The following is a 12,211-nucleotide window of genomic DNA, read 5'->3' as shown; positions in this document are numbered from 1 at the left end:
TTCCTAAAACAGAACTAATTGAGGAAAGATCTGTGAATGGTATAAGCTGATCTATCGCTAATAATACAATTATAATAAGCCAGTATCTCACACACATAGTTTGCATTTATCTCCAAATTAAAATCTGGAAGTTTGCTTTGTGTTAATATGTGCACGTATATCAGACACTGATTCTTAATCCTTTTACTCTAAGGGACATTTAGGTCTTAGATACTGAGTAAAGGATATTTAGGTCGTATATCACTGATTGTCCTGTCTCCTTCCACTATCCTGTGTATGTCTGTGCTCTGGTAACAGCTTACTTTGCAGCATTCACATATGTTTAGTTTCATTTTTCATGGCAGTGATTTTCTTAACTATTCTTCAAACAATAATGGCATAAAAAAAGGTCATGAGTCAAAGTGAGTTAAATTTACAGAATTGGAGAAGGTAAAATAAAGTCTTTGTACTGAAAGCTAAGATTAACATCCCATTTAAGGCAGAGCAGATTTTCAAAGACAAAAAAAAATTGTTCTTTCATAATTTCTTTCCATACTAATGGCAAATCTCCAGCTAAGAGGCCCACTTTGAACATCTTGGGGAAGAAACATGATACTTGTAAAGCACTGAGGCCCTACAAAATTCCAAAGTATCTAACCTTGAGAAGAAAAATGGAAGCTGTCGGAAATCACAGTTTTCTGTAATTATCTCATTGGTATCTGAAATGCCAACCTTAGGCTGCTGTTACTGTTGGTTTTTTCTCTTTCCATCACTTATGGGTCTAGTATTAATTGTAGTTGTCTGGAAAAGAAAAGTACAGAGGGAAGTTTACAGTTTTATTACTTCCTGAAAAACATGAGAAATTCAAATGTTGTTTGAATGCTATACATTTTACTTCTGGGTAGACTTATCAGGTTCTGGTGTTTTGCTGCTTATGTCTAGAATGCAAAGTGACTGATACTTCACAGACTAACAATCTATACATTTCCAATTTCTATACACGTTCCAGATTTTCACCTGATGGAAGACTAATAGCATCTTGCAGTGAGGACAAATCTGTGAAGATCTGGGATACAATAAATAAAACATGTATTGATAGTTTCATAGATTATGGAGGGTAAGTGTTGCTATAAAAAAATGTAAGTGTATAGTTCTAATAAGATTAAATTTGTGTTTTGTTTTGTTAACGTGAGCTATATTTGAAGATAGGTTGTAAGTTCTTCTGTCACCCACATAAGCTAAAATAATTAATTTTCCTAAGTTCCTAAATGCTATTTAATATTGGAACTTTAAGAATTCTCTACTTGCTGTAGAAGAGGATTAGCTTCAGTGATCTGCCACATCTAGGTACGGAGACATTTATTTTACTTCCTACTTAAAAACTCTTGATTCTTGTGTTTATCAATGCCATTATGATCAGGAATAGATTTTGCAGCATTTTCTTCTAGGAACTTTGTAAACCAGTATCAGTTGTGGATATCTGAGTCAGTAAGCTGTCCTTAAAAAAAAAATAATACAACAAATAACAAAAAAAAAATAACAACAAACAGATTGTACAGAATCATCAACCTTAATGAGTCTATGATTTATCAGGCACATTTTGTTCACTCATGCTTATTTAAGTTGTTTGGAAACTCAAGTAAGGTATTTCTTACATACTCAATACTTTATTAGAAAACCCAAATATTTCTACCAAAACAATTAATCAGTCTATTTTCATGAATTATATTTAGGTTTCCAAATTTTGCAGATTTCAACCCAAGTGGTACATGTATAGCTTCTGCAGGTTCTAATCATACTGTGAAACTGTGGGATATTCGAATGAACAAGCTGCTACAGCATTACAAAGGTAAAAACATCATTTGTTGTGTTTTAGAAAGGGTGGGACTCTGTTCCAAAACGTCATTTACTTTGATATATGTGATTTCATTCCTTATTGGAGAAAATAGAGAAACAGATTGTGCTGGCATTTTGTAAATAATCTTTTTGTAGCCCAGTGACCCTAAAAAAAAAAAAAGAAAAAGCCTCAACATAAACTGCATTCTGATTATCCTAAACAAACATTTCTTTTAGAATGGGGAAGTAGAAAAGATCACAGAAATTGTGTGTATTTCCTTATATAGACTTTGAATGTTGTCTTTTGTATATTAGTTCACAGAGCAGAAGTTAACTGTGTATCGTTCCATCCTTCTGGTAACTATCTCATCACGGCTTCTAGTGATGGTACCCTTAAGATTCTGGACCTCTTAGAAGGAAGGCTTATTTACACACTTCATGGACACAAGGTATACACCATAAACCTATTAAAGTGGAGATTTTAATGAGTTTCTCTTTTTTTTTTTTAAAGTGAAAGTAACATTTGCAATGTCTTGTCATAATTGAAGATTAAATTTCAGTGAGTGGCAAAGTGTTGTGTTAGTACACCTTTCTACAAGTGTGTAAGGAAGCACATTTATAATGAATCTCTCAAACACTTTCTCTTGAGAAATGTCATATATATTTGATTTTTTTGTTTGTTTGTTTAATTCCACATAAAATCTATGGAAAGTGTCACCTTTTTTTTCAGTATCTATTGTAGTAATCAAAATGAAGCATCTTACCAAGATGTGCAACAATAATGCATCCGTCAAATCATGCAAAAAATTTTTATAGCTAATTTGCTCCTTTATTATTGAAATTGTTTTTTTTTAATATTAAATAACTATGATTTTTTTTTTTTCTTTTTCTGTGTGCTAAAATACTATGACTACAGTCATAGCATTTTACTCTGCTATTTTGTTTTTTCCTTCAGGGACCTGTCCTTTCTGTGGCCTTTTCAAAAGGTGGTGAAAAATTTGCCTCAGGTGGAGCAGATGGTCAGGTTTGTAGTGCAGTCTTTTGAAATTAAATGTCTTCTCAGTGTTTGCTACAGTTAATGTTAATTAGAGTATGCTGACATTCTTGGCATTTTGTCTAGGAATGTGTTATCCTAAAGTTAAATTTGGGTAGAAAAGTGGTAAATATGTTATTTAAAAACTTAAGCTTAACTATGTTGGATTGGATATTATGAGAAGGAGATAATAGGCATTTCTCTCCAGGTCATTTGATTTACTGTAACGAAATGGTTTGTAATTGTTGCAGTTCAGTGTCAAATAAATAGGTTTTTTGCAAATAATATTAATTCATACACACTCAATTTGTTTTTCTCTTCTTTTAAAGTCACTACTTTGTTTTCGCTTGATGTTTCAGGCAGCACCCTTTCTAGAAATGACTTGAAAGCATTCAAGATGTATTCCTTGAGCCACTAGTATAATCTTTTATTTTCTTTATTGAAGTTTTCATATGAGATTTTTTTCTCTGTCCGAAGAAAATTTTGATTCTTAAGGAATCCTGAATTGTCCTTATTCTCATGTGCACTTTTTTGGAGCCTAACAACCTCAATAAGGAATTGGATGGATGACCACAGCCAGAGCATTGCACGGTGTCCAAGTGAAGGCTGGTGATGCATGGTTTCCCCCAGGGGTCTTTCTTGGGACCAGTACTGTTAAATATCTTTATCAACAATCTAGATAGTGGGATTGAGTGCATCCTCAGCAGGTTTGATGATGATACCAAACTGAATGGTACAGTTGATGCAATAGCAGGAAGGGATGCCATCTGGAGAAACATGGACAGACTTGAAAACTAGGCCCACATGAACTGAATGAGGTTCAACAAGGCCAATTGCAAGGTGTTGGGTCTGGGCAACCCCAGATATGGGTGCAGACTGGGAAGAGAACTTGAGATCAGTCTTGTGAAGGACTTGTGGGTTCTGGTGGATGAAAAGCTGGACATGAGCCAGCAATGTGCTCTTGCAGCCTGGAAGACCAACTGCATCCCAGGCTGCATCAAAAGAGCAGCCAGTAGGGTGAGGGAGGTGGTTGCTCCTCTCTGCCTTTCTGAGGCCCCACATGGAGTACTGCATCCAAGTCAGTGGCCCCTGGCACAAGAAAGGTGTGGACCTGTTGGAACAGGTTCATAGGAGGGCAGGGAAGATGATCAAAGGGCTGGATTATTTATAAAGAAAAGCTGAGGGAGCTGGGCTTGTTCAGCCTGGAGAAGGGAAGGCTTTGGGGAGACCTCATTGTGGCCTTTCAGTACTGCTCTAAGCGATCAGTGGAAGATGTTGAACTTGAAATGAGCTTGTAACAATCCATCTATTTTAGATTATACTAGAAGTATGATTTAGTCTTACTAGAATTTCTGCTTATACGTTTGACCTTTCTGATGTTTACATATTTTTGCTTTTTTTCTAAAAAGCATTTTTAATATTTGCTGTAAATACTCTTGTTCTTACAAGCCAGTGATTTTTAAGTCAGACCATGCAGAGTAGACCATGCTCCAATCTCTTTTTTTTTTTTTTCTAATTCAGAGGATAACTAGAAGAAATCAACATTGGTCTTCTGGAAATTGCCATCTTCTGCTAAGTGTTATGGACTTTTTTTTATTAATTTTTCTCAGTATTTAAAAACATTTATTTAAAGACAAGTATTTAAAGACAGAAATCATGAAACTTATGCTAAATTTAATTAAATGACTTACATTTCCAATTACTTTGTTACATGAAAGAGATGCAATGCAGAATTGTCTGTATTGTAGAATAGACCAGGCTTGTTCTGATGTTATGATCTATTGATGCTAACAACTATCAGTGAGTAGACTCAAAATAGTTATTTGCTGACATAGTGGCTTTTTTACAGGTATTATTATGGAAAACCAACTTTGATTCATTTGATTATAAAGAAGTTCTTAAACACCACATTAGAAGAATACAGACTGATGACCCTCCTCATCTTCTTGATATTTACCCAAGATCACCTCATCTCCATGATGAAAAGCTTCAGTCAGTTGAGGTGAGTGTAATAAGTGCTCCAATATAGGAAACTGGAAACTTACTTATAAACACCATCTGTGTAACATTTATAGTTAAATGTAGTCTGTATGTACTGGAAAACTTTTTGTTGCTGTGTACGATATTTTGGAAGCAATCATAGCTTACAAATTCATATTAACATTACTAGGCTAGTTGATACTGGCAAATAATCCTATAGAATTCCTTTCACGTTTCTTGTGTAGGTCTGTATCCTTCTAATTAGAAAAAAAATGCAGACAGGTAGTCTGATTTCTACTGAAGTACCATACCAAACTGTTGCAGAAGATATCTGAATCTTCAGTGAGCACACAACGTAGCATTGTTACTGGTATTCAGAAACTAGATCGTCATAAGTTGCCCCTCTTTCCAAAACCTTTAGATGTTGTGAGAAGATCTCGTTATTGATCTGAAAACGTATCAAGCTTTTCTAGGACAGTGGAGTTCTTTCGTGTCATTATGACATAGTAGGTCCATGTAGTCTGATTTCCTGCATCTTGTTCTGCAGATGCTTTGCTGTCAAGTCTTGTATTAGGAAGCTTTAGAAGTACTGGGAGCTGGGGAACCAAAATGGTATGTTGAATACTGCCAGTTTGGAAAATCCTGTTGTCAGGTTGTCTGATAGTTAAGCTAAATAGGTGAACACTACAGTGCTGTAGACAAGACAATTGTTTGTGCATAAATCACCATGGATATGTTTGTGACTGCCTTTGGTAAATCTGCATAGCTTTTACTTGGTGACGATTACGTACATTTTTATATCTTTGATATTCTCCAGATGTCTCTACTGTCCAAAAGTTGAATCCAGTATATAGATCCATTAATTATTTGACTTCTGTCATTACTAATAAGGTCCTATACAAATTCACCATTATCTGTTTTTTATTCAAATAGAATGCTGCTATGGTATTTGTTTCCTTCTCTGACTTTTCAAAGATTTGAACTTGACACTGAGAGGTGCCACTGTGTGCCTCTGTGGGCATGTTTGCCTTTCCCTATTGAATGGGCCTGAGCATGAAGACAGTACTACTACACCCTTGTAGAAAGCACAGATATTCAATCTGAGTATTATAAAGATTGAAAATATTTTGGTGGAGGTCAGGAACCCCAAAAGAATCCATCACTAAGTATTCTCACTTACCTGCTTTGTTGTCAAGTTAGATGTGAAACTTTCTGATCATGGTCAGAGTAAGAGCAGGGTAATTTTTTGTATGACAGTTTGATAAATAAACTTCTCTCATGGACAATGATGTATCATTGCAAGGTCAATGAATGAAGTGTAAGTCCTGTTTGTAGCAGCCTTCAGTATCAAGGGTCAGTGTTTGAACAAACTCAGCCACAGCATTTACCATCACATTTAAACTACCCTTCCTGCATCAGCAGCTTGCTTCAGGATCTGTTCAAATTGCATACAACTTTAAAACACTTAACTGCTAAGAACACAGGTTAATTTATATAGTTTCAGGGTTTGGTTGAGTTCTTTTCAAGTTGATTTTTCCAGACTACTCAAATGCTTAGCAAATGAATGCGTATTTACTAAAGCAATCTTCCTCCTTGATTCCAGGCAATCAAGGAGATCTGGAAAAGCGTTGAATTCAGGCTACAGACAAACTAAGGTTCACAAGCACCTAGTTATCTTCACTAAAAGAGCAGATAAGGGAAATCTGATATTTGAATGTCAGGAAATTATTTACAAGCCTGTTTTGATGGATTTAGTTTAACCTATTGTCTGCATTTCTGCATGGTTGTAACATTTGTAGCATTTTACAGGCTTCTGGGTTAGCTGCTCCCAGGCAGTGTAGTAGTCTGAATTTTAAGACACAGCTTTGAAATTCATATTCTTGACTTATAAATCTTTATGGCTGTTGTTCAGTTGCACTGCATCTATGCAATTCTTGATTATTCAGGAAACAATACACTAGGATCTGCTTCACTTTTCTAAAGCTTGTGACCACTGCAATTATTCAGACAATTCGGAAATAAAAGTAAGTGACTTGAGGTACTCACTTTTCTCCATTGACCATAAAGGTAATCTTGGATGACCAGTTCAAATACAACAGTATGTCTAAGTTTAAAATGAGGTGAACCCCAGTCACTGTCTCCTTTTTGAGCTAAGGAGCTTTTGAGGGTATTTGAAAATAGTGTGTTCAATCAGTAGCACAGTTTTGCTGCAGTATTCCGGGAGATGCGTTCCACTTGGTGGCAATTATAGAAAGTGAAATGTCCATTAACATGTTAAAATCCCAGTGCTATCTTTTTTTAAAGATATGTGGAGTTTCCATCTTCAGCATGATAATCTAATGTTAATTTAGTTTCTCATTAAAATGTCAGTGTACTTTCAGCTGCAGATATTTTCACAGATGTTTGAAATCCACATGTACACTAGATGGCAGTAGAAATAAGAATATATGGCTACTGCTTGTTTGCCTTGAGAATTCCAGTCTATGAAAAAAACAAGTGTTAATCAAGTTCAAAGCAAAATTTTTTCTGTATGTTTGGAGAGACTATTTAACAGCTAGCTATATCACTTCTCTAGGAAATGTTTTGCATGAGTCATTTAGAACTTTATCTTTTAACTTTATTAATTTATCAATTTGCTATCTTTTTATTTAGCATCAATGTCTTCTTATGAAAGATGAACATTTTTTGTTTCTTTTCTTGTTTGAATTTTATCCACTTTAGAATGAAATAGATAGAATTAATGCCACCTCTGCTAAGGCTGCTGTTGGTCTACTGATAAAAAGTTGAAAAAGGGAAAATTCATTTCTCTTTGCTACACCAGACTTCATAGTGTTTTGAAAGTCATCTAGTCCTTCTTTATTTCAGTCTTTACAAAATAAACGAGCTTCCTTTTCACTTAACATATTTAGCACAAGAAGCTGGATGCATTGGGCTGTAAATCTCCATAGCTGGCAGCACAATTTCTGGCCAACAAAATATTTGGCCTTTGTGCCTTCTTATAATGCATATGTTTACTAATTTTTCCATATGCGAAAAGATTATCCGAGGGCAAAGAGAGTATCCTGTATTAGTATGGTGCAGATTTTTAGCTATGTGGTGCTGAACTATAAGGTTTTTTAACTGTGATAATCATGAAGGTAAGTTATAGTGTGAATGCTGTAAGTATACTAGCAGTGTACATGCTGCAAGTCTCTGTTTTGGTGAAGTAAAAATCTGCAGAATAATTCTTAAGTCTGTATGTTTCAGCTGTAGTGAAGTGGGAACAATTTGGAGAACCATGGACAAACTAGAGCAGACAGCATGGGTGATGCAAACATATGACAGCTAAAGCTTTCTATAGTTTCTTTATTTGTAGTTACGGAGAACATAAACTAGCTCCAGAACTGAAAACCTACTGGCAGCGTTAACTTGGTATTCCATATAAGACTAGCTTCACTCTATTTCTACCCTGTGCTACAGAACTAACATTGTTTCAGCTGCCTAAAATGGTTCATTGCTCTATGGAACACGTTTTGATACGGTATACATTCTTAAGTGTCTGTGTCAATTAAAAAGAAAGCAGTATAACTTAGCAGTAGCACATGTCAAAACTTGCAAAATCACTTTCAAATGAGTTGTGCAGTTTGGAATTTTTATGAATAATTCCTATTGTTCAGCAGCAGCATTGGTCACTTTTTTTTTATTATTTTTTTTTTTAAGTTGGATGATTTTGAGGTAGCTGATCATGGTAAGTCTATGTCAAGCTGGTATTTTTAACTAATTTTTTCTTGATTTATCATGAAACTAAATCTGCTATTGCTTAAGCTAAGAATGTTTGAGCTAGTTTTATGGAAACAGATGTTTATAAAATATAAATGATATCTTTAATAAATGCATGTCTGGATTCTCTTTCTGTACTATATGATTGCATTTTATATTGTTGTGGATCAGCATCCTTCCTTTATTCTTAAGGCTTATTTTTAGCTTGTGGCGAATAGCAATTCCTCACTGAAGCTTTCAGTCTTATTTCCCTTCTTGTACTGCTGGAAATAATGAAGACTGTAATTAATTTTCAACAGGTCAACCCTACGTTTGATGTGGCTGATACACAAACAGTTGACCCACCTGTTGTAGAGATTAGTTCCTCTCCATCTTTTGGTACTCTGGTAAGTTGCCTTCTGAGCCAGAATGAAAGAAAAAAAGAAAGAAAGGGAAAAATAATACTGCTTAGCTAGCTTAGCTTTAACTAAAGATGTTACTGATTTTTTTTTTTTTTTTTTAATGAATAAAGTGCAGTTTTAATAAGTTGTTGATTGTTCAGAGCTCAGTATTCCACCTTCTCAATGTAAGCTTTTTTTTTTCACAGTTCCCAAGGCTAACCAGAAGATGGTGTAATAGTGAAGCTTCCACATTATACTAGTAATTTCATTAATGTTCTAAGCAGAAATTCTAATTAGAAGCCCATCTTAATTCTATCTAGATATTGCTGTTAAAATCTCTGGCTTTTTCTTAGACAATTTTTGTAGCTGTCCTGAGCTTCAAATAATGAGAAACATAGAGTAGTTGCCTCACTGATGAGAATCCAGTAGAAATTCCAGTTTTTCCAGGGGAGAAAAAAAAGTAACATTTTAGGAGAGAAACATAGGATTAGTTCCTTCTAGTGTTAGCTTTTCATATGACATTGTTAGAGCATGTGGGAGGAGAAGGATGAAATGTTTTAACCATAGTTTTGCATGTGGGAGTAGAAATATGCTCTTCTAGTTTGAAGTCCTAGAAGATGTACTATTCTAGAATTTAAATGAAAACATCTTTTCGTTCTGAATCTGTTCATGGGAAGGTATGATTTGTATCTTGAGCAATTTTAATTACCATAACAAGAATTTGTGTAGCTGAGGGGTCAATACATATGAGTGGGCAGCAGGTGTGGTTTCTGCTGTTTTCCTTTGTTGTGAATGCTTTACAAAAAGGCACGTTGTGAGGATAGTTTATAAAATGCTTTAAGGTCGTTCAGTGAAAATCATGATAGAGGTTCACATCCTGAAATAAACCTTTCCTTCAAAAACAAAAAACATAATAATTCAATGTGAGAGATGGTATTCAGGTCACTCCAAAAGTAATGCCTTTTATTTATTTCTGTGGAAACCACAACAGATACAAAGAGCACAATGACACTATTTGATAAAGCAGATTCTCAGCTACAAAACACTATTTTTCAACGTAGTCGCCAGCATTAGGCAATTCACATGGATGAGCTGATTGACACACTCTTCATTTTATGGTGTGACAGCTGTGCATGGCCATCCAGAATGAGGCTTGTCTTTCATGTCGCTGTTGCCACTGTTGAAACACACCACCCACTGCCTCACTGTGCCCACATCCACTGTTTGGTCTCCAAAAAAATTTAGCAAGCATGGATGAGTGTCAATGGGTGCAATTTTTTCTGCGTTGAGGAATTCAGTGACACCTCTGCTTCAGACACACTTCTGTGTCAGATATGACTTTGTCAGACTGCCCTTCTTTTGCCATCTGTCATATGGCAACAAAATGTAATGGAATATTGGTGGGAAGATTCAACCTCTAATGCTATACCACCAACATTCACCTCTGATGTTGTGGGTCAATATAAAAAAATAGGAGGCATTACTTTTGGAACACCCTGTAGCTCCATATATTTTAACTTGCTGTAGTTGATGTGTTATGATTTCACAATACAATATGGATCTCTGAGATAATTTCAGTCAAAAGTAATTTGTGGACTCACAGATGTCTCTTTAGGAGGCTTGACAGATTAAGGATTGCAGTGGATAAAATTTATTGATTGTCAATTCAAAATATGCCTTGTTTACTGCTTCCTGTTCTTGATACTGATCACAGAATCCAAATGTACAGCTGCACTGTAATTCTTTGTTATGTACCTATAAATCTACCAATCATTTAATCTCCTTCCTTAATCCATTTAATAGGAAAGCAGTTTATAAAATTTTATGCCCAGAACTCATTCTGGGATTAACTTGACTCGCTACTGACAGCATTCTCTTCATTTCAGTATAGTTGGCTTTACATTTTTTTATTACAAAAATGTTGCTTCAAAATTCATATTCATCTCTTTTGACAGACAGTAATCACTATGTTTTTGTTTCTGCATTATCTTAATCTTCTATTCAGCATTGGTTCCCACCTTTCTGCATCTCAGTATTCAGTCTGCATATTTTGTCTATCTAGTGTTGTTTCTGCATCCTTGCAATTCAGACTACAGACATAAGGACAACTGCTTTATCTTCTGTATTTTTTCTACAGCTAACTTTCCCCTCCAGCACAGTAAGTAATACTTTGCAAAACTCTGGCAACCTTATCTGGTCCTCCCTGCTGTATGTCATCTTACCTTTTGAGTTATCACTCCGTTCAGCATCTGTGTGCCTTACCTACATCTGTTGTTTGTGGAATGATTACCTATTTCTTCATTGGGTGAACCATCCAATCTCTTGGTTGCTTTCATCTGAAGCTATCTCGATTTCCCTAGTATGTAGAGCCTTCATGTTTTCTTTCTAAAAGTTAAATGCAGAAGGGAGATACTGGATTTCTTCCCATCCCACCTTCATTGCCAGCTCTCCCTCCTGGATACTATTTGGCATTGTGTGGGTGGTACTGTGTTTGTGTATCTGTGTATTGGAAGACGTCATCAGCCTCTAATGAAGCTCATTTTCTTCCCTGACGTGTTACCTCCAACAACATCATACTGAACCTCTGGGTTACTCTTTTCCTACTGATTATCAAAGATAATATAACTGTATACTATTTTCTTTGGAAACTTGTCAAGACGTATCAAATCCACTTGTGGTTTTTGGTCCTACATTCACTGGAAGAACTCTTTTCTAGGCTCTTGCTCTTCTGATAATTGAAGTTCTTAGATCAGGTTATCAGATTATTTTACAAAAGACCGGTGTTTACCTACTTTATTCTTTTTCAGTCATTTTTATTTAGCTTAAGCAATTCTTCATCCATTCTGGTTTATTTAGAGAGGAAAAAATACACTCTGTACTTACGTATCCTTAAATATTCTTGATCAGTGCAATTGGAGGTTTAGGTTGGATATCAGGAAAAACTTATTTACAGAAAGGGTTGTTAAGCACTGCAATAGGCTCCCCAAGGAGGTGGTTGAGTCAGCATCCTTGGATGTGTTTAAAAACCATTTGGATGTGGTGCTCAGGGACATGATTTAGTGGAGGGTTGTTAGTTAAGGTAGTACGGATGGGTTGTGGTTGGACTCGATGATCTTAAAGGTCTTTTCCAACCTGAGCAATTCTGTGATTCAATGGCAGGGCCCTAAGGAGAATTTACACAACATTTTGGCAATTCCCTGGGCCACTGGTGGTAGCCAGCCTTTTTTCAAATCACTGTCTTAAG

The 12,211-nt window shown here is 35.5% G+C and overlaps 1 protein-coding gene across 1 annotated transcript in view; it reads left to right on the top strand.

Annotated features, from left to right (window-relative positions):
• The window catches only part of POC1B (POC1 centriolar protein B), a 40,790-nt gene that overhangs the window by 13,341 nt on the left and 15,238 nt on the right, over positions 1-12,211 (top strand). Inside the window, exons 5-10 of the mRNA XM_042890054.1 lie at positions 989-1,096; positions 1,713-1,828; positions 2,131-2,264; positions 2,771-2,839; positions 4,698-4,850; positions 8,887-8,973. Of these exons, the coding sequence (XP_042745988.1) occupies positions 989-1,096; positions 1,713-1,828; positions 2,131-2,264; positions 2,771-2,839; positions 4,698-4,850; positions 8,887-8,973 (667 nt within the window). The remainder of the gene's footprint in view (positions 1-988; positions 1,097-1,712; positions 1,829-2,130; positions 2,265-2,770; positions 2,840-4,697; positions 4,851-8,886; positions 8,974-12,211) is intronic.

Source organism: Lagopus leucura, unplaced genomic scaffold, assembly GCF_019238085.1.
Source record: "Lagopus leucura isolate 7727_CA_CO unplaced genomic scaffold, USGS_WTPT01 Super-Scaffold_100159, whole genome shotgun sequence".
In the NCBI taxonomy this organism is placed as follows: domain Eukaryota; kingdom Metazoa; phylum Chordata; class Aves; order Galliformes; family Phasianidae; genus Lagopus; species Lagopus leucura.
This window is presented reverse-complemented; position numbering and strand designations above follow the sequence as displayed.